The sequence below is a fragment of the Physcomitrium patens genome, chromosome 8, assembly GCF_059467195.1.
Source record: "Physcomitrium patens ecotype Gransden chromosome 8, ASM5946719v1, whole genome shotgun sequence".
Lineage (NCBI taxonomy): Eukaryota > Viridiplantae > Streptophyta > Bryopsida > Funariales > Funariaceae > Physcomitrium > Physcomitrium patens.
The window spans coordinates 13,531,593-13,553,873 of record NC_143417.1 but is presented as its reverse complement, the minus strand read 5'-3'; the positions used below and the strand labels follow the sequence as shown (position 1 = coordinate 13,553,873).

Genomic DNA, 22,281 nt, shown 5'->3' with positions numbered 1-22,281 from the left:
TTCCTCGCATATAGTGGTGGTGGGTGTCAGTGGTCTAATTTTCCAAGTAAGACACCGCGTGAGCAGTTTGTGAAGCTGCCGCAGAATTCAATCCTAAGACCGTGATAACTCAGTTACAATAGAATATCGTTGCTTGACTGATTAGTTACCCCCTCAACGCGGTCAAGAACTATTTCTGGGCGCATTGTTGCTGATGAACTTGAACGTTATTGCACTGTTTTGTACTCCCAAGGAGACTCCGAGGCATCTCTGCCTCCATGAGAATTCGGGGCATACCACGTAAATAGGAGAGGTGTGTCTTAAATGATTTCATTGATCTGTGAATGCGTTTATTAATTGTGGTGTCTTCTAAAGCAGATAACGTCGACTAGTTTGATTGAGTTTCTGTTAGTGGTATGAGTGTGAACATATACGAGGCTCCTGCTAATCACTTGCAATTCATGTTCGAATTTTTGGGAATTAATGTGTACATATTGTTGCGCCCCTGGTTGATGATGAGGATCAATTACCTTGAGATTGCAGATGGTGTTGCAACCAGATGTGTATTTTTGTTTCTCATGTTCTGACGAGCGAAACAAATTTGAAGGGCCACTGACCTGAAAAATTCGCCAAATGCATTGCATTTTCCTCTGTCGCTAGATTTCCCTGAGTTTTTTGCTTTTTTTGTCGTGGATCTAATTTTTGCATTCGCCTTTCTTTCGTTCACCGAAGTGCCATCCACTTCAGGATCACATAGTGCAAGGGTAGACGCTTCAAATATAAATTGTGTGAGGATCAGGAAGGGATCCGCTCTTGCTGAATCACCTAATTGAGTATAGAGCTTGAGGGAGGCTTCGTGTGAATTAATATGTGAAGCAGTTTCTTATCGATATATAGGGAGGGGTTCTGTAGAAGCTTACAAGAAACGATGAAAATAGCCTTATCCGCGTTGAATATGACGCTTTTTCCTGTTCCGCACCTCAAATTTCTAACTGCTGAATTCTTCTGTCTCCACCAATTGCAAGATTTCCATGACGTTCACAATTCAATGCTGAACTTATTTATTATGAACATTCAGGTTTTGCATTATGGCTGACCATGCGTGAATCAGGTAGAAGGTGAAATAGGAAGGAGTGTGAACCATGGCGGATGCTGGGGGAGCGTTCGTTACGCGGTCGTTTGAACGGATGCTGAAGGAATCATCTGGCAAGAAGTACGCCAATCTGCAGAACGCTCTCAAAGCGTACCTTGGTACGTTGTGTCACATACACTTCATATTTGTGTTTTAAGACATTCTAGCTCTGCTGATTAATTATTAGTGTGTCCCTTCTGTTGCACTCTAGCAACAGAATTTGACGACTCCTGTGCATGGACTACTGCAGACAGCCGGCATATTACTTCTCCAGTTCCACCACCAGGCCAGCTTGAGGAGCCTAATTTGTCTCGTAACATGTATGACCAAATGCTCCTTAGCCCTAAGCTATGATCATGAATCGTTTCTAGGGTTATGAAGCTATAACTGCGGATTAGATCTGTGTAGAGAACAAGATTTGTGCATTCACTCGCTTCTTGTCCTTCAAATGCCGTGAATTCAATCAGGTCTGATGGATGTATTTACAATATTAATTCAATCCTTGGTCTTTTGGTTGTCCTCTATAGCTCGGGTATCCAAGACTTTACAAATAACGAAGACACATCGTCACTGAATGAGATAGGGGCAACTTTCCAAACTGTCAACACTCAGGAGCCGCTAAGGCAAAACACAGGCCTGGCAGCTGCTGCCACGATGACCGAAGCTGGAAAAACTCTTGAAGGGTCAGAAGCTGAAGTGGTATTGTTACCATTGCGTCTCGCATTTGAGACGAAGCAATCGAAAATAATTGAGCCGGCTCTTGATTGCTTACATGTGGGAACACGTGACGGGTTGTAATTCATCATAATTTTTTCCGAGTTTCCTCTGCTCTCGCTTGGTATTTCAATTTAAAAAAAGAATGCCTTCTTCTTCGTACTAAAAAATTGGATGCGCTTATTGAGTGTTATATGATAACTCGCAGAAGCTGATTTCTTATGGACATCTAGAGGGAGAGGCCGGTCTCACTGGGGGCAAAAACGAAGCCATGCTTACGGAGCTATTTAACATGGTATGCAGATTGTCCGACGATGGCGCAACTGGTACCAATCAAAAGTAAAAACCTCTTCCAGGAACGATTTCAGATGAGTCACATGTGTAGTTCTTTCTGATTAAACATCCCTTCTGTCTTATTCCACAGAACTGCGTAAGTCACAAATTTGAGATTAATCAATTTGAGTTGATGTGTAAAGTTTCTCTGCACCTTTTCATGTAGATAAATTTTTCACATATAATTCAGCAAATTAGAAGTCTCAAATATGTACACAGATTGATACTTTTCTCATACGGACTTGGCAGTGTAGTGCTCCAAGTCATCAAAGTTCTCCTCACCGCAGTGGCTTCGCCTTCCTATCATGGTATTTCAAATATCCTGTTCTCTGCTTCAAACGTCCAATGTGTTTTTAGCATCTTAACCACATTCAACTACACATAACTACCTCTTGTTCAAATTTGAAAACTGCAGTGCATAGGGAGTGCCTCCTTACAGCGGTGCGCACATGCTATAATATTGTCTTGAGCAGGTAAGAGATGTTGAAACCTCATATGATGTCTAACCGCAATTATCAGGGACACATGAAACTAATTTTTAATGGATTTGTAATAATCCATTCACGCTGAACATGCCTTTCTGCAGTAAAAGCCCTGTGAACCAAGCCACTGCTAAAGCGACGTTGATGCAAATGATGAATACAGTCTTCATAAGAATGGAAAATAATACAGAGGTATGGTCAGAATCAGAATGCTAGGATGGGTTTGCATCGATGACCGCTGATTGGCATTGGTCCCCTCATCAGAAAGTCTAATAATGGATTCGTCTCCATTTCTCAATTTCAATACAGTTATCCAAATATCTTTTGGTTGAAAACCGACATCTCCTCTGTTGTTTATTGGAAGAGGGTGAAATCTAGGAAGCTTGACCAGGGTGAATCGTCGAAGGACTCAAAGCAATCACAGCCTACTCCTAGTCAGATGCCAGTGGAAGATTTAAAGCATCTCAGTGGAGTTGCCGACATTCAGGTTTGCAAGTTTTCATATTAGCGACCGTTCCAGAATATCATAATTCTTCTAAACTCTTCCTCTTTAACTATTTTTCTATTGGCTTCATGCGGAAAAAGAAAAAGAAAGTTTAATTCCTAAGGACAGTTGATTCTTTCTTGGTCTTGAACTAGAGTCAAATATCTGTGAATCAATGCGCCTTGGTGATATCTGGTGATGCAATATACACTGTACTTTACTTCTCTTAAATATATGGGTTCAAAGCTGAACCTGGACACTGTCCCTTGCCTGCAAGTAAAAGAAATTTATGTAAACTGACAGGGGTTTGAAGCAGCCTTGAACAAAGTGGTCGAAGCAGAGGGAGAACTAAACAGCGAAGGGTATAATGATTCTGTAACTTTCAATACCTAAGAATGTACTTCAAGTCCCTTCTCGTCAGAAACTCTTACAGTAATTATTTTATTTTATTTTATTTTTCTGTAAAGACGTTTTAAATGTTATATCCGGAAGAAATTTCTGGCTGTCTAGGGCTGTAACAAGCCTGGAGTCACTCACAGTTGGCCAGCAAGATGGGGTACTGATGCTACGAACAATCTGCAAGGTGTCATTCTCTACCTCAGCAGGTGATTTCCTGAATTGCGATTGAGAAGCCGTTTTCCTATACACAGCATATGAATGCTTAATTGTATAGCTCTGGTGGATTTGCCTGGGTTCTTGAAGAAAGTGGTTGTGAAGTTATAACATATTCTGAGGTTTTTGAATCTTTACGTGGTTCTAATCCGTTTTACTCTTTTCATGCTTCTTGAGCAGCTAGCTGTGAAGGAAGAAACAGACGATCTCAGTAACAGGACCAAGATTTTGTCTCTTGATCTGCTTCAGGTACTTAAAAGCCTGTAAATATTACAATCTTGCGAAAATATATAAACAAGAGCTTCGGAGAAATAAAGAACTCATTTTTCTGACGGATTTGGCCTCATCCAGGGGCTGCTGGAAGGAGTGAGCGATGCTTTCACTGTCAATTATACTTTCATTGATTTTGTGAAAGCATACCTGTGTTATGCATTACTGAGGTCCTGTGTGTCACCTACTGCATCCGTATTCCAGGTTCTTAAAGTTTACTGTACTCCTCAATTCTCTCATTTCTAATGCTCCACTTTGCATTAAGTCATTACATGTCCCAGATTTATGAAAAGACTTTTTTACATATTAGCCTATTGACTCATTTTAAACCTATTTTTAGTCAAATAAATCATGTAAGTTGTGCGTGATCAAGTGCAGATGGCTGTAAACATCTACACTGTCCTCTTGCAGCGATTTCGGGAGAGTCTTAAGGTATAAACAAATGATGATTTGTGATTTTTCATTACCGAATCCATATTTAAGGTTGATGTAAACATTTGCTCATCTGAATCTCAAGTGACATTATGAACGCCTATGCAGGCAGAGGTTGGAGTATTTTTCTCTCTTGTGGTGCTCCGGTCATTCGACAATCCTGAGACGCCTCCCCCACATTGCACCTCCGTCCTCAAGTACGGCTCTCTTCTCTCTGAAAATATAATCTATTTTGGCTTCATAATAGGACCGAATTCATAACTTATTATTACCTTCGTTCTGAATTATCGTATCTCGGTTATGAAGTCGACTTTTTGCAACCGGGCTGAACTCCTGAACTGAGATCTGTGGTTAGACAGTATTAGACTTGTGTCCGAACCTTTGGCTATGTGGTCATTGTAAGTCTGGTGACCTAGTATGCTGATGAATCAGGATGCTAGAAAAAACTTGCAACGATCCACAGCTGCTGGTTGACATATTTGTAAATTACGACTGTGATTTGGAGTCAACTAACTTGTTTCAACAACTGGTAAGAGCTGTCTATGTCAATGATGAGCTCAATAATGGAAGGTACTGAGGATATGTAATGTACAACACTCATCAAGTAGTAAGTATTAAGAAGGCTTTCGGATATGTGACGTGAACAATTGATTGTGGGCAAAGATAAACTCGCTGTCACGCATGGCACAAGAACCCCCACCTGTGGAGCCAAATGCTAACCCGATTGTCGTTACTCAATATCGGTTCGTGACTGGTTTATGTATTCAAGTAAGTCGCATGCCTACTCATCATTTCTTTCAGCATGTCATTTGCTAACAGAACTTCTGAAAAATCAGCAGAAAATAGAGTTCATTGTATATACTCAGAACCAAGTAATAATTAGTATTGCTAATTTATAATAGAAATGTCCAAACTGGTTATTTTAGTACAAATGCTGAATAAAATGCAATAAAAAGTGTGAAGTCAGTAACAGCTGTTGGTTTGAGCGTGTTTTCTTGTTCAAAAAGATATTGCGTAATCATACACCTGCATGCGTGGGTTGCAGTGTCTTACGAATGTTTTACAATCGTTAGAAGCATGGACCAAAAAGGATGGTTTGGGACCAGTGGAAATGGATGATCCTGAGTTGATCCAATACAGAACCCCTAAACGAGGCTCTAAATTTGAAATGAATAATGTGATGAAGATTGACTCCGAGCCTACGGATGAGGCCAAGATTACAACTCAGGCTGACGACTTCGAAAAAGCTAAGGCTCGCAAAGTCTCGATGGAAACTGCTGTGATCGAGGTGAGGATGTAATGGATGCTGAGAATCTCAAAAGCAACTTACCTTGAGCATACATGACATTTTTCAGTAGTCTACAACAATCGATGGACGTTTGTGATTAAGCGGAAATACACCTCTCATCATTTCGATTCTGAACTGGGGCGTTTGTTTCAGTTTAATCGAAAGCCAGCGGAGGGGATCAAATTTCTTCTGACGGAAAATCTCCTTCCCAATGACCCAAAATTTATTGCTCGGTTCTTACATGACACACCAGGCTTGAACAAAGTACTATTTCTGCATTCCTTTTTTAATGTCTCAACTTCAGCTCAGACTTAGAAAATTTGATGATCTCGACTTCTTCAAATGCCAGTTCGAGGAAAATAGTTAAGGTAGAACGAAGATGCAAATCCTTCACAGCTCAATGATTCTGTAGCAGACGTAACAGCGAAGTTTTCATGTCTGTTTTAGGATTATTTTTGTGTTGTGTGCAGAAACAAATAGGTGACTATTTGGGACAACATGGAGAATTCCAGTTGGCTGTAATGCACGCATATGTGGACGGAATGAACTTTGTCGGCATGAAGTTTGACAAGGCTCTCAGAATGTTTCTTAACGGCTTTCGGCTTCCTGGAGAAGCGCAGAAGATTGATCGGATTATGGAGAAATTCGCAGAAAGGTTGAACTTTTAATCATGTTTTCTCATATCGTCATTGCAGTTGGCGGTTAATTTAGGTGGCCGAGAAATTATCAGAACCCTTAAACGCTATTTCAAGTACCTTCGAGATAAGGGCAGATATCAGCAATGTGTCGTGACGTAACACCTGCCGGCTATTTCTTCTGACTATGTACTTTGGATAAGTGATTACAGGTACTGTCGAGATAATGGTAACCTTTTCAAAAATGCAGACACAGCTTATGTGCTGGCGTATGCAGTTATTATGCTCAACACAGATGCTCATAATCCTCAGGTTGTGACCAAGATGACGAAAGCAGACTTCGTGAATATTAACTCTTCAACTGGTGCTGAAGAACATGCTCCCAAGGTATGCATAAGCTGTACCTGTAACGATTTTATCGTCGAAGTTGACTGAGAGACCGCGTCACAATGCACTTTTTAAATTTATAAATCAATGAGGATAGCTATTAAATCGCTGTAACGGACAAACCAATTACCTTTGATCATATATAAACCCCTCCGGTTGACAAGTTGGATTAGCAACTGAAGTGTTCTCCTTTGATAATCTCGACATAGGAACTTCTGGAAGAGATATATGATTCAATTGTCAACGATGAAATCAAGCTTAAGGACGAGAATGCAATTGGACCAAAACATGAAGAGAAGAGTGTCTTACTCGATGTGCTTGATGTTCTCAAACTTGGGGGAGCATCACGCAAAGCAGCAGATATGAAGCAGGAGAGCGAGAACATCATTAAGCGCACACAGGCTGCATTTCGAAAAACTGGACAGAAACAAGGCGTGTTTCATAAACCAGATCATTCCGAGCTGGCACGACCAATGCTGGATGTTTGCGGGCTGGCCTTGTTGGCAGCTTTCGAAGTGACAATGGAGAGAACAAGCGATGAGGCCTGGATACTTTTATGCTTAAAAGCCTTCTACACAGGCGCGGGATTAACCACGTCTTTGGGCTTGCAAAATCTTCGCAACACATTTGTAGCTGGGTTAATCAGGTATAAAACAAGAGGCTCCTCTGTAGGCTTCAAGCTTATCTTCTGTTCACCATGTCTCATAAGTATATGTCGCCTTCCGCCTCGGATGTGCTTTACGACGACTAAATTATCTATGTATAAATGCATCACAGGTCTGATCCAGGCTACTTACACGTCCATATCAAATTACTGCAGATTCACGTCTTTGCATTCTGCTGTGGAAATGCAAAACAAAAATGTTGAAGCTTTGAGAGCTCTTTTTGACTTGTGCCAGAATAGAATCGACGCGTTGCAAAGTTCATGGAAATCAGTGCTAGAATGTGTGTCAAGGTTGGAGTTCATTACTACGTCTCCATTCTTTGCAGTTACTGTGGGCCCTAACCAAATTTTTAGGGAAGATCTTTTGCTTTCATTATTGGATTTAATGGAAAAACCAACAGAGCAGGTGTTTGCCAACACCGTCAAGTTACCTGGTGATGTGGCTGTGGAATTCTTCTCGGGTTTATGTGAGGTATCTGCCAAAGAGCTGAACGAGGTGCCACCACGAGTTTTCAGTCTCACGAAAATGGTAGAAATTAGCTACTACAATATAACACGGATTCGTATGGTAACTACTCCTACATCCTAGTGTATGTTGTTTAAAATTGAATCATCATGTTATTTCACTTAATATTTTCACATTTTCTCCACCCAATACATGAAGTTTTTTTGGAGTGTCTTATGAATCTGATGTCCACAACTACAGGTGTGGGGCAAAATATGGGCAGTACTCTCGTTGCATTTTGTTGCGGCAGGGAGCCACGACGATGAAAAGATTGCAATGTACGCTATAGATTCTTTGAGGCAGCTGGCACACAAGTACCTGGCTCGCTCTGAGCTAGCAAAGTTCACCTTCCAGAATGATATTTTGAAGCCTTTTGTCGTGTTAGTGCGGAGCAGCAAGAATCCCACAATACGCGCACTTATTGTTGATTGCATGATACAAGTGAGCATGACCCTTCTTGTAAATTAAAAGCTTTGGTGATAATCTGCCGAGGATTATTTTAGCTCTAGGCTTTTTTGGGGACATAAATCTTGAGTTAATGTAACTGTTACACTCATAGACAGTGTGAATCCCACACTTCTATTCTTATTTATACTGTCAGATGACCAAGTCAAAAGTCACAAGTATTAAGTCAGGCTGGAAGAGCGTGTTTATGGTGTTCACCTCAGCCGCCTTTGATTATCCTGAAATTTCTGCTAATGCATTTGAAAATGTTGAACAAGGTATGCCAAAATCGCCCAAGTCTCTCGATGTATTGGTGCACCCATTTTTTCAAGTAGATGCTGCACATATTTGAACCTTGTCGCTCAATCCATGTTCAATAACTGAACCAAAACCTTGGCTCCTACGACTACCAAGTTTGAACAACGTAGTTTTACTGTTGCATACAGTCGTATTGGAGCATTTTGAGCAAGTAATGGCAGACAGTTTCATGGACTGTGTAAACTGCCTTATTGCTTTTGCAAACAATAAAAGCCAAAGCAGTGCTCGGACAAGCTTGAAGGCGATTGCTCTTCTACGAATATGTGAGGAGCGTTTGGCTGAGGTACTGTATTCGGATTGAATTCAGCATAATCGCTCATTTTCACTGCATTTGTCAAAAAAGAATCACATAATACAAATACACAGTTATCAATAAACATAATAAGCTATATTTACTCGTAATGTACAGAACATAATCATTCTAAGGATGTAATCATTTCATAATTTTGTATAAGCGATTGTAGATATTTATGTTCAGGTCGTCATGCACTTCAGCTTAGCACCATGAATTAAGTCAATCGAAGCTATTTTCTTTGCTTCTTAAACTCACTCTCTCATTCCTTAGTAGGGTAAGAAACATTTAACGCCAACCAAATGTTTCATGGTTGTGCTTCTAGGGACACATTCCTGGAGGTGTCTCCCGAGTAGTTGCAGAAGAGAGGGGAAGAGATCAAGAAGTAGCTGAAAACTACTGGTTTCCAATGCTCTCTGGGCTATCAGAACTTATATCTGATCCCCGCACTGAAGTTCGAAACTGTGCCTTGGAGGTTCTCTTCGATCTTCTCAAGGAACGAGGGCACAATTTTTCAGGACCATTCTGGAAGAGCGTGTTTCACCGCATACTCTTCCCAATCTTTGAGGATGTTCGAAGAGAATTTTCATATGAAGGCAAATTGGAATCCAAGAACATATGGTTTCGAGAGACTTGCATAGTCTCACTTCGCCTTATTTGCGATCTCTTCAGCAGTTATTACAAGGTATGTTGGGTATATCTGGCTCTATTTAATTTCTTCACTGTTTACATAGAGTACCTCATGTTTTTTCTTTAGGTGTAATTTGTGCGGTTGTTTGTTGATATTCGCCTGGATGAATGCAGGAAGTATCCTTTTTGATGCCAGAATTACTAAGACTACTTCTGGACTGTGCCACACAACCTGATCAGACATTGGCCTCCATGTCCATGCGTGCACTGACGAGGTTCACTGAAGAAGGGGGAGACCAATTCAAAGTAGAGGACTGGACCACTTTACTCGAACATATCCGGTACAAAATATCCTTTCATAAACCAACCTATTAGAGATCTTCCTGAAAAGCGGGTTAACAGTTACTGTGCAATTAGTTCATACTTCTATTTACGTATTTGTATTAAGATGCATTAACCATGATGTAAAGGACTACAGTAACAAGTGCTGATGTTGTAGGGATGCATGCTATGCAACCCAACCCAAAGAACTTCTCGATCCAGAGACGATGTTTACTTTCGATACAAGCCAGTCATCTGTATGGACGCATTCTGGCACTGTCACTACACCTGGAAGTGACCAGCTCCTCATGGACGGGTACACATTAAAGAACGGCGAGGAAGCTGCCGTTGGAGCGGGGGAATCAGCTCAAATAACCGGCAAAGGAGGTTTCATCGGTGGCGTTATGAAATCTATTCTACATTACAGGAGAAAAAGCGTACCCCCCGAATCGCAATCAGGGACTACTTCTGAGGTTCGTGCTCCTCAGCTTTTGTTTACACGGTAAGTGCGGATGTCTACCGTTAGAAATGTGTTCATGCCATGAAGTAATTACGCGTGTCAGAATTTACAAAATTTGGATATCTTGAAGTTCATCATGTGAATGTCTAAAAGTATTCTTTATTCCGGCATTTTTGTGCAAGTTATGCATAGATAATTTGCAGCTGACTGACGGTTTTTCAGGAGTTCGATGATGGCGATGACATACATAGTAGCGATGAAGAAAGCTTAGCTCTCCAGAAAGTGAGATCCAAGTGTGTCATTCAGCTTTTGCTCTTGAGTACCATTGAAAGCCTCCAGGTGCTTGATTTGTTAAGTTTTTAACATTAAACATACGTTTTGAGCGGTTGGAGGGAATAATCTACAGATGGGATAGTCTCTGTGCGAGATCGATGGTTGATTGTAGTAAGGAGTTAGTTTTGCAGGCGAGTTTAAGATTTACTAGTTAAGAGTATAATGGTCTTTGCAGAAACATCATTGGCAACGATTTGAGCCATCTCAAAAGCTACTGATAATGGACACACTATTTTCACTGGTAGAATTTGCAGCATCATATAATAGCGACATCAAGCTTCGACAGCGAATGCGAAAAATAGCAGGCGACTGGTAAAAAGTGTTTACAGATTTTGATTATGTTGATTCCATGAAAATGTGGAGCATTAAATATATAAAAATATGAAGTTTCATCAGTAAATGAGTAGCCCATGAGGAACCCTGGTTGTATGATAGTGCAGTCTTACTATTTTGCTGTTCGACTATTATTGATGAACAGGCCACCACCAAGCTTACTTAGGCAAGAAGCGGAAGGCACCCAATTGTATCTCGCAATGCTTACATTATCTGCAATGGGGCATGAAGCTGATGCCACCACCAAGGAGTCAAAGCGAAATTGGATAAATATGGGACGAAAGTCACCTCCACCCGAGAGTGAGAAGTTGAGACAGGAGGCGGAACGAAGGCTTATGGCTTTTTACGGACATGTTCTGAGAGAAATAATCACTTTGCAGTCTCGGCCCGGAGATACCACACCCACAGATGTATACAAGTCGCTATCGGTACGGGCTCCAGTGACTGTAAAGGTGATTGTAATCGAGCCCTGCCAGAGCTAATTCATTTAGGTCCTTTCAACGCATATGATTAAACCTTAGATGTTAACATAATTATGACTTCAAATAAATATTTTCTCAATTTTCTTCATGACTGTTTGAAGCCACTTATATAGTTTCACAAATTTATAATTACTTTGCGTTGGTTTTCAAACAGGTTTTAAAGGCTTTAAGCACAATGGAGAACCGGGTTTTCGAGAAGCATTTGCCACAGTTCTATCCTTATCTAACAAGACTCATTTGCTGTGACCAGGTAACAAGCTCCAATCAAGGATTTACCAGAATGTAAGAGTTCGATTAACACAATGTGGTGATTAGTTTGGTGAGCTAGTCTTGCATGATTTGATGATTAAAATGAGAAAATACTTGAATGCAGTTGGACGTTCGTAAAGCGCTTGGAGAACTATTCCTAATGCGACTCATGACTCTCCTTCCTGAATACTGATATCCTGTTATAGAACCGAATGAATCAGGTAGTTGCTAATAGAGACGACTTTCATGATATTTACAACTGGATTGCGGATGCGGTTTGAATATTGAATCGAATAGGAGAGTTTGGAGGTCTGCATGTCCCATCCAACTAGTAGCTTAGTGCTAGTGAGCGAAAGACCGCCTCTTAGAATCAGTCATAACGTATCGTATTTTATATGTTTTTCTAGCGACTAAAAACAATGGTAATAATTCCCATGTCTGCATGATAACGCTTGTAAGAACATTACTTAGCACTGAAGTCACGCGTAATCCTTCCACACAAAACTGTGACTTCCTGCGTGCTGAAGAGCCCTACACCCTGTGCCTGCATTCCCGAAACGGTAACCATGCAGCAACAAAGGCATCCCCAATTGCTGGTTTGCAGAACACGTGATGTGAAGCCATAGACTTCAGTGGAAGTCTCAGTACAAGTGCAGGCTGAGAACTGTGACACACCACCTCTATTATCATGCAGTAGTCTGCAATAAGAGTGGGGTGATGAGCATTCAGGCATCAGAGTGCAGTGCAATATTTGCTATTATTTCTCTTGATTCATGCAGCGGATACTCAGGTTTGGACATGACTCTCAGGTCAGAAGTAAAATGTTTGTGGCCAGTTGTGATATGAGTCTTTTTCTACTCTATTCCGTTTCACTGACCAACAGCAGCACACTGGTATAATACTCTCATGGATATTCTATATTAGCTTTAAAGCTTAGTCCAACAGATTGTATAGAAGGATTACTGAACCTGAGCACAAATAATGGAGTACAAACTTGGTGTATTTACTTTGTCGCACAACCACCTTTGCATTAAAATCGTATGCAATTAAACTTTTCAATTAAAATTTTAGTTTTGATAATGAAGCTTAACGATTCATGTGGAAGGAATTATTATGAGGACCAAACATTGCAACGAACTGTGAATGTTACACATCGTTGCTTCATTGAATCAGAACTAGAGAGCTCTCAATATGAAAATTTTCACCTTCTAATACTAATTTGAAATTTCCAAACCATGTACATGCCTAAGCATAATCATAACATCCATTAGTAGTTGTAGTTTCCATGATGCACTAAACTAACCATGAATTTAGATTATTTAGAAATAATTAAGACTTTAAGAAGGTTTGTGTGTATTTAATAAACAAAAAGCTCGTGGCTAAAACAAATAATTTTAAAATGATTTCAAATTATGTTCAAAGCTAACATTGAGACTCTATTAATTATATATATATATATATATATATATATATATATATAATTTCATTTTTTAAAGCAATCAAATTATTGCTATTTTTGGAAAAACTGGTATATTTAGTAGAAGATATAGATAGTCTAGATAACATAATTCATATTTTTTAAATTTTACTTAATTTTTACATTACTTATTATTACTTTTTTTAACTTGAAATCTTTTTAAATTCTTAAATATAATTTTTCATAATTTTTTTGTTTGTATTTTAATTATTGAAAACATATACATGTAGTAGTTGTATAGAAATGCAAATTTTTATTTTGAAACCAAATACATATATATACATACTTATATTAAATAAAATTGAGGCTTTTATTTTTGTTTCAATTAGTGTAAATATTGGATTTTTAAAGAGTACTCTTAATATTCAAAACTTTAATATTCTAACGAAATCTTGCTAAGTATATAATAAAAAGGTGTTTTTTATTCTATCATCATATTGAAAATGTACTTCTGTAAAAGTAATTCTATGAAATAATTTTTAAAAAGACTTCATTAAAAAAGTTTTGTTAATTTTATTTTTTTGTTCATCTTGAAGTTGAATTTTTTTGGTGCCTATTGTTTGCATAGTCTACTAATACAATCTTGTAGGAGAAACCATTAAAACCGTATTAATAGTTATGTGGCACAATTCTAAAAATATCCTATCTTAGATAATTAACTTATTCAAAAAAAATATTTTACATTATTCTAAAACACTATAAGACATAAACTATGAATCTCTACTCTAAAATTGATCTTTTTATTTATTTTGATTACTAATAAAAATCTTCAAAAAATCTATATTTTTTCAATAAATACAAAGTATAAATTATTTAATAATATCTTTTATAGAGAATTAAAAAATAAAACTATGTAATAAAGAAATTAAAATAAAAAACTTCATAATATATAAATTAAAATATGTATTTATGTGTTTATGAAATAGTTATATTGAATTTACTTTCTCTAAAAATTTCAAATTGGAAAAATATAATAATAATAATAATTCAATAAATCTTAAATTAAAAATTTAAATAATAAAATTAAATGTAAATTAAAATAGATTATACTTCTTGAATTTATATCTCTTAGATTTTTAAAACCTAAATAATATATTGTGCCAAAAATTCTAAACTTTATAGCTAATACAACAAAGATAATAAAAATAAAAATAAAAATAAAAAGAAACAACAATGAGTTACATGTAAATAGCATTATAACTTTAATAAAATTTTAAAAAAAAATAATCTTTAAAATAAAATAAAAAATAATTTTATAATTTTATATATATTGGTATGATTAATCACAAAATATAAAAATTTCCAAATTTTGACTTTAAAAATCGCAAAAATTCTAGAATCTATATAAAAGTATTTAAAAATAAAAATCATATATATTTATGTTTTTTAATATATTATTAATTTTCTTTAAGCATGGATTTTAATAAATATATCATATATTATTTATATATAAGTATATACATATTTCTTCATTTTTAAATAATAAAAAACTTTAAAACTTCAAAAATTAAATTTTTATTATTTATATTTTATTATTTATATTGATAGGTTTATCATTATTAAAATCATTAAAAGTTATTTTAATTCTTTAAATTATTATTAATAATATTTGAGAAAAAATTTATAAAAAACTTTAAATAGTTTTTAAAATAAAATATACAATAAGTAGATAAAATTGCAATAAGTGCAACCAGAATTATTATTACAAACAAAGTTACTTGAATCTCATTATTCTGAAACACTGACTTTTAAAATATATTCATTGATTTTTATTATTTTAATTCCTCAAACCATAATTTTTTCAATTAAATGGTTTTTTATATTTTTATTTTTATTATCACTTTAAAATTTAAATGTTTTCTTTTCCTTTTTCTATTTTAGAATAAAAAATAAAGTTTCCAAATATTTATAAAAATATAAATAAATAAGTTATTTTTTATTATTACCACCAATAAATCATATAAAAATAACATTATTTCAAGAATTATATTTATATTTATTTTAATATAGCTCATTAATTATTAAAATTTTATAATATAAAAAATAAGAAATTAATTACTAGTTACCCCTCTTGGTTATTTTCGTATTCACAAAAGTTGCACATTGATTTGTTTGAGAATAAAATACTATAACACCAATAGTGATCTTATTCTCTAATTATGTATTTTTAAACAACTAGTAAGCATCTCCAAGGGGTACCAAAATAGCAAAGAAAAAATTACAAAATAGTCATGCATAAAAAAAAATATACATATATATAAATAATTAATATAAATATTTATTATTTATTATTAAAAATAATAATAATAGATTTGATAAAATTAGATTACAAATTAATTCTTTAAATACATTGAGTTTTTCATAAAAATAAATTTATTTAGTTATATATATTATTAACTATTTCTAGAAAATACATATATATATATATATATATATATATATATAGAACTTGAAAAACATTACGTACTATAAATCATTTATATTTGATTTATATAAATGTATTGTTTAGATTTTAATGCAGATTTAAGGCTTTGAAATCATAAAAATTAGTAAAAATTGTGGTGATTGAACAAGTAGGGATGAATAAATAGATCTAAGCAACTCAAAGAACTTATTGACAAGATATGCACATATATATATTTTACTTTTTGTGATTTTATTGTTGAATTTTGAAATTCTAGTATAGTCAAATATGTAATATTCATCAGAAGATGTAAAAGTAAGTTTATATAGTAAAATTATTATATTGCATCAAAAATTATAAAGATATTACTAATAGTAATTTAAAACATTTTCAGTTGATATTAGAATTTTTATTTATTTATTTATTTATTTAAAACCCAACAACTTTAATTCTACACCCCTTCATACCAATATTTTAGGAACTCCCAAAAGTTGGTTGTCTATTAGTAAGCTACTCACAATTAGAAACAACTACATGACATCTATATTTGCAGACATGCATATATGATGGAAAGATGAAGTAAAAAGGTTTGAAGACAAGTTGGGTACATGTTTTGCAAAATAATTTTTTTATTGTATATTAAAACATATCAATTTACATCTTCACCCTAACAAATATGACAAGCATAAAACATAAAAATCAAGTTAAATTAAATTTGAAAAAATATAATACTATTCATTCTATATCAAAAAATATATATATATATATATATATATATATATATATACTCGTTTAATCACATAAGTTTGTCTTAGAATATTTGGATTATTTTTTAAAAATTTTAAAGCAAACTAAATAAGGATTTTCAATTCTAGACAACCAAAGATTAAAAATTTATGACGTCTCAACTTCTCCTCTAAGTGCAAAGTCCTCCTAAGTTCATTGAATCTTTCAAAAAAAATTATTTATAATTTTGGATATGAATATATGTGCATATAATTATAATTATTTATTTTTTTATTTATAAATAAGGCTATTCCTCAAAAAAGTAATAAATAATAAATAATCCATTTTATTTATAAATAAGGCTATTCAGAAAGAAGAAAATGAAATAATACTACAAAATATTCTGTAACCATAAAATTTAATGTTTAAAAAGGCTGTTCCTGATACAAAGCTGGAAGTTAGCAGTTAGGAAGGACCTTATCAGGACCTTATCAGAACTTTTTCTACCAAGATGGAATGTTGATGCTTCATGGTATTGACCCTGAATTCGCTACTTGCAGGACAAGTGACAGGGTCTTAAATGAGAGAGATATGGTCTAAAATGGCCTCCTAGAGTATGAAACTTCCATAACAATTAGTAGACATGATTAAAAGAAAGTCTTTGTATACAATTGTTTTATTTTTAATGCTTGTGACTTTTTTGAATTTCTTATTTTCATGTTTTTGAATTTTCATCTAGTTATTAAAAAATTTGAAATTTTCAATATTAAATATTTCAATATTAAAAACATACAATATTATTTCAATATCATTTCAATATTCAAAATTTCAATTTTCAATATTAAAATCATTCAATATTAAATATTCAAAAACATAAAAATTTCTTATTTTCATCTAGTCATAATGATAATAACCAACTTAAATATTCATCTAGTTATTAAAATAAATTAAGATGAAATTTTCTATAATAAAGAAATTGTTTGACCAATAACACTTTTTTTTTCTAATTTAATGTTGAAGTAGCAGAATATTATGTTATTTCAAAGTGTAGAGCTCCTTAGAAAAAAATTCATAAAAAACATACAAGTAAAATTTTACTTTTATAATTTATTTATTTTTCTAATTTTATGCTTTTCATGTATCCTTAATTGAATTTTTGTTCTACTTTATCAACAATTTGTTGTAGCATAGTCTAAAGACATATCCAAGAGTGGTCTCAAAAAAATTTCTTCAAATTTTTAATTAGAAAATAAGATTTGGTATGGAGTTCTTTTAATCTTTAAAAAGAAATCTCACACAAATAACAATGAGCTAAAGTATTTGTTTCGAAGATTCTTAGAAATATTTTATTACTTTTTTGCCTGCTTTCTCCATGAATTTACACTCACATACTATTGTTATTGTTGTTATTTTATTTCTATTTATATATTGGCCACTCCTATCTCCTCCCCTTTGCAACCCACTATTGGAACATATCTTAAAAACTTAAACCTTTTATGATTTTATATTTTGTTCATGTGTAAATAGAGGCCACAGAACTTCTGTGAGAAAGAAAATCAAAAATCGAACATGGGTAGATGTGTTGGCCTTAGCATCAAGCCCTGTACACAATACAAAGGAATTTTATAACTCACAGTGTTTACAATCACTCTTTTGGTTTAGAGTATCACCTTGAATCTACATGTGAAACCAATAAACTTTGCCAATGAATCTATATATACACGCACATACATGTGTAAATATATATATATATATATATATGGTGGCATGTTTTGACTTCTTGTTTTTGACTACCGAAGAACAACTGAAACAGCAAACAAAATATTCTGCTCTACCCAAACGCATGGCACAGTGTCGGTGAATAATAATAATAATAATAATAATATAAAATATCTTCATCCCCTTCGCCACCGAACCCTCTTCAATCCATTCACACACACTCAGCTCATTTTTTTACAAACAAATAAAAATAATAAATAAATAAATAAAACTAAGATAGATATACACACATATAAATGTCGGTCTGAATGTGAATATATATATATATATATATATATATGTGTGTGTGTGTGTGTGTGACGATAAACAGCTGCATGTTTTGCACGAAGTGAAGCCCCGAAAGCAAATTCTCCGTCGACATGAATCAACGATGACACTCCCACTCTCGCTGAAAAACCAACACCACACATCACAAGACTCTCCACCTCCCGCGCACAAGCACTTCACTCAGTCCAGAGCGGGGTGTGGGGGAAGTGGAGAGAACATTCGCCGTCACGCGATCCAGACTGCAACCAGTGTAGCGACGCAGACTGCAACCAGATCTCACAACAATCCACCACCAGGAGGAGGATGAGCCCAGCTCATCTCTCTCGTATGCCTTGTGCACCTTTCCGATGGCTGCAAGGTAGTTAAGAAGAGGGCACACAGACAGACAAGCTAGCTCGGCAGCCACTTACCCACTGGGGCTTGAGCAGGAGGTAAATGTGTGGCCATACAAAATCCCATCAAAACAAGTACGCAGCCTGCCTTGCAGACGGGGGGTGCTTCGCTTTTTTTTTCTTCTTTCTGTTGTTTTTTTTTCTTTTTTATCTTATACATACCATGCACGCCTATCTCGGTGGAAAGGCATCTTCGAATGCCAATCAAGCGCCCCACATCGGGTGTCTGGACATGGCAAATCGGCCTGCTACAGTGAACCAACCAACCGTACTAGTGGGTAGGCTGACAGCAGCAGCAGCAACAGTGATAAGATCAAAGCCAGGGATCATGATCATGAAGTGTGTCTGTATATATGCAGGAGGGGTACGGAGTTGTTGGTTCGGTGCTCGAATGGTCTATAGCTCTAATGCACACGCTTCAATCGTTTGGGATAATCGGATGGAATTATCGTGTGATCACCGCTTGATGATTTGCTAGCCCTTGATCACCCTTCTTCGCTTTGAAAACTTGGGCATTGATGAAAGGATTCACCGTAGGTGGGTGCCTCACTGTAAACAAGCAGTGTCTCGCTTGATTTCGGTGTTGGTAAGATTGGACTTGGATCATCCCGCTTCTAAAAGCATCTTGTTGCATGCCACGCACCACATGGGGTTTCACTGTGAGTAATTCAGTCAGTCGGTCGTCGTCGTCGTCGTCATCTACGGGATGTTTTTGCAGGGCGGTTGATTTGTGCAAAGGATGAAAGTCCCAATTATATAAACCTACCGGAGACAGTAGTCGTGTGTGTGTTGTTGTGTCCACAATCAGGCACAGAATCTACAGGTTGCCGTTTGCGTCCTCGGAGTCCATCATGTGGAGGCTGTCTGCAAGCGTGTCTCTGCTTGTTTTGACGCCTTTGAGAGGCGCTTTTTGATCTGTTCAAGTTTCTGACTTGCATGCATGGATGGGAGGTTTTGAGTGCACAGCGGTCGCCAGAACTAATTTCTACATGTACTCTGTGATGGATTAAATGTGCAATGAGGGGGAGGGCGAGTGGGGGGAGCTTCTATTTTCTGCGCGCATGACGCCTGGATTTGTGTACGCGATGTGCATGAACTTATCCACCACTGTCACCTTCACCCTCTTACCGTCTCTTTCTTTCATTTTCTCTCGTTCTTTCTTTCTTTCCTTCCTTCCACGAGAACTATGTCCCACTGTCAAAAGCTGCCTGGTTTGCGATGGACTTTTTTGTCAAAAGATGCGTCACAGATGTCCCCACTCATCTAAGCCAGGTGTTGGGGTCCAAACCACCCACAATTACTCCGACTTCCTTGACAAAGTCTGCGAATTTGCACCCTAAACACGCTAAAAATTCAAACTCCCCTTAAGTCTGTAAGACAATCTGCAGACAATCAAATCGAGTTTACTGAAGCTATCAAAAGCACACACAATGTCGAAATTGGATGAACTGCACCCCAGGACACTGACAAGCAGTAGTCTCACTACAACCCCAGTGGCTAGGTCAAGGCTGCGTAACATGTGCAAAGGGTGCGTCACGTACACACACTGCTTCTGTGCAAGCTCCGTGCATGCTCATCGATCATCTGCCTGCGACACAGCCAGCTGACCACGCAGTCACATCGTCAGGGATCAGCCAGGAAGACCCAGTTTGCAATGACAGAAATACCACCAAATATATATATATATATATATATATGTGTGTATATATCTACCAAAATCAAATTATAAAGTAAAATAAAATAAAATAAAATAAATCTGAACTCATTCCATTGCCAAACTGAGATTGCAACAACCTCTGCAGCAGCTAGATATGCAATAAAGCTTGTGACCCAGCAGACGGAGAGTCTCATAGCCTTGCACATTCTGCGTGATCAGACTGCAACAGCAGAGTTGCTAAAGCTTTCAGAATGTGTAGGCCCAGCTTAGACGAGCTGCTTGGATGCAGTTTCTTTTTGTAAAATCAATTAATTGGAGATCGACTTTCTTCAAGTTTGGAATTGTCATGAAACTTGCACCTTCAGAGCTTCCCTACTTCGCCATTTCAGTGGTTGATAGTGTTTTTGCCAGATGGATAGATTTCGTGAAGTATCAAGGTTTGTATTTGGATAATGACTAGTATCAAGGTTTGTATTTGGATAACAACTAGTGTTGTTGAAGCTTGAACTCTTACCTACTTTTGTAAATAGCTTCATTCATTTGTTGTTGTTTAATTAGAAGATTTAGGATGGCTTAAGGTTATTTGATATATAATGTCAACTAAATTAAATGTACCATGTCATATTGAACATTTGATATAGTGCTGGTGGCTTTGAATGGTAATATTAGTTTTCTAAACAATAAAATTAAAATTATACAAAACATGTAGTTTTATTATTTTCTTTAAATCTTTGAATCATTTTTTAATGTTTTATCGAATTTTTTATTCTTTAAAACATGACATAATCTATTTAGTGTGATAAACCAATTCTTACTTTCTTTTAGCAAATTTGAATTAATATTCTAATCTGATAGTTTATGTTTCTTATTATTAATGATAGTTTTTATTTTTTAATTTTATACTATTAATATTTATTTATTTATTTATCAAGTATAAAACAATGAATTTCTTATAGATACGAAATTGAATTGACACATATTCTGATATATGTATTATTTTGTGAAAAAAGAAAAATATATCTAAGAATATGCATTTATTTGTACTATTGTATAGTAATTTAAAATACATTTTCTACTAAAGATTCTTTTGATACTAAACTTAGATTTTATTTATACAAAGAAATAAAAATTGAATGAAAATTTATAAAATAGACTATAAAATGATAAAATACAAATATGTTTGGAGTTTAATAAATGAACATGACCAGAAAGAAAATTTACAATTAAAAAATCAATGATTATTGAATAAATTCAATTCAGAATGTTAAAATATTAAAACACGCTAAATTAATAGTTTACCTGTTATTCAATTTATCAAAATTAATTTCAACAAACATTTACTATTAAAATTTATTTTATACAAAAAATTAAATAAATTAAATAAAATTAAATAGAACAATTTTATAAAATTTATCATATATATTATTATATTATTATTAATGTTTGATTATGTTTTCAGAAATTGTGATATAAAAAAACACGTATTCTGTAGATTTTTTATTTTTTACATTATTTGTTTTTGAATATGTAATAAAATTTATTTATATTCTCTCTCTCTCTCTCTCTCTCTCTCTCTCTCTATATATATATATATATATATATATATATAGTTATAATTTTAATTTTTTCTTTTTTGAAAAATTTTATTTCTAAAAAAGATTATTTACAAATTAACTTTTTTTCTTAAATTAAAAATTAAGTTTATATTATATAGATTATTTTTTATTTGCTATTTTTTTTAAATTCAATAAGAAAAAAAATGAAATGTATCACCTAATATTTAAAGATTTTTTCATGATA

The 22,281-nt window shown here is 35.0% G+C and overlaps 1 protein-coding gene across 20 annotated transcripts; it reads left to right on the top strand.

The window, feature by feature from the left end:
- Positions 1-154: 154 nt before the first annotated feature.
- LOC112285767 (brefeldin A-inhibited guanine nucleotide-exchange protein 5) lies at positions 155-12,801 on the top strand. 20 transcript variants are annotated; one of them, XM_024526868.3, is made up of 34 exons: positions 155-292; positions 1,091-1,230; positions 1,362-1,431; positions 1,639-1,885; positions 2,034-2,164; positions 2,408-2,466; positions 2,574-2,631; positions 2,745-2,832; positions 3,005-3,127; positions 3,428-3,486; positions 3,635-3,707; positions 3,917-3,985; positions 4,088-4,210; positions 4,385-4,438; positions 4,547-4,635; positions 4,871-4,967; positions 5,102-5,206; positions 5,484-5,726; positions 5,880-5,990; positions 6,197-6,381; positions 6,574-6,748; positions 6,958-7,394; positions 7,569-7,980; positions 8,119-8,358; positions 8,519-8,639; positions 8,808-8,962; positions 9,297-9,656; positions 9,776-9,942; positions 10,101-10,395; positions 10,605-10,721; positions 10,891-11,027; positions 11,194-11,500; positions 11,685-11,780; positions 11,904-12,801. In XM_024526868.3, exons 2-34 carry the CDS (start codon positions 1,122-1,124, stop codon positions 11,970-11,972), a joined length of 5,181 nt encoding a protein of 1,726 aa, XP_024382636.1. In that variant the 5' UTR covers positions 155-292; positions 1,091-1,121; the 3' UTR covers positions 11,973-12,801. The 20 variants fall into 20 exon arrangements, 16 of the variants coding, with proteins under 16 accessions (XP_024382636.1, XP_090108770.1, XP_090108769.1 ...); XR_016504565.1 differs by having other exon boundaries at positions 6,958-7,980; positions 10,101-10,424; positions 10,961-11,027; XM_090252644.1 differs by having other exon boundaries at positions 1,639-1,810; positions 6,958-7,980.
- Positions 12,802-22,281: the final 9,480 nt, after the last annotated feature.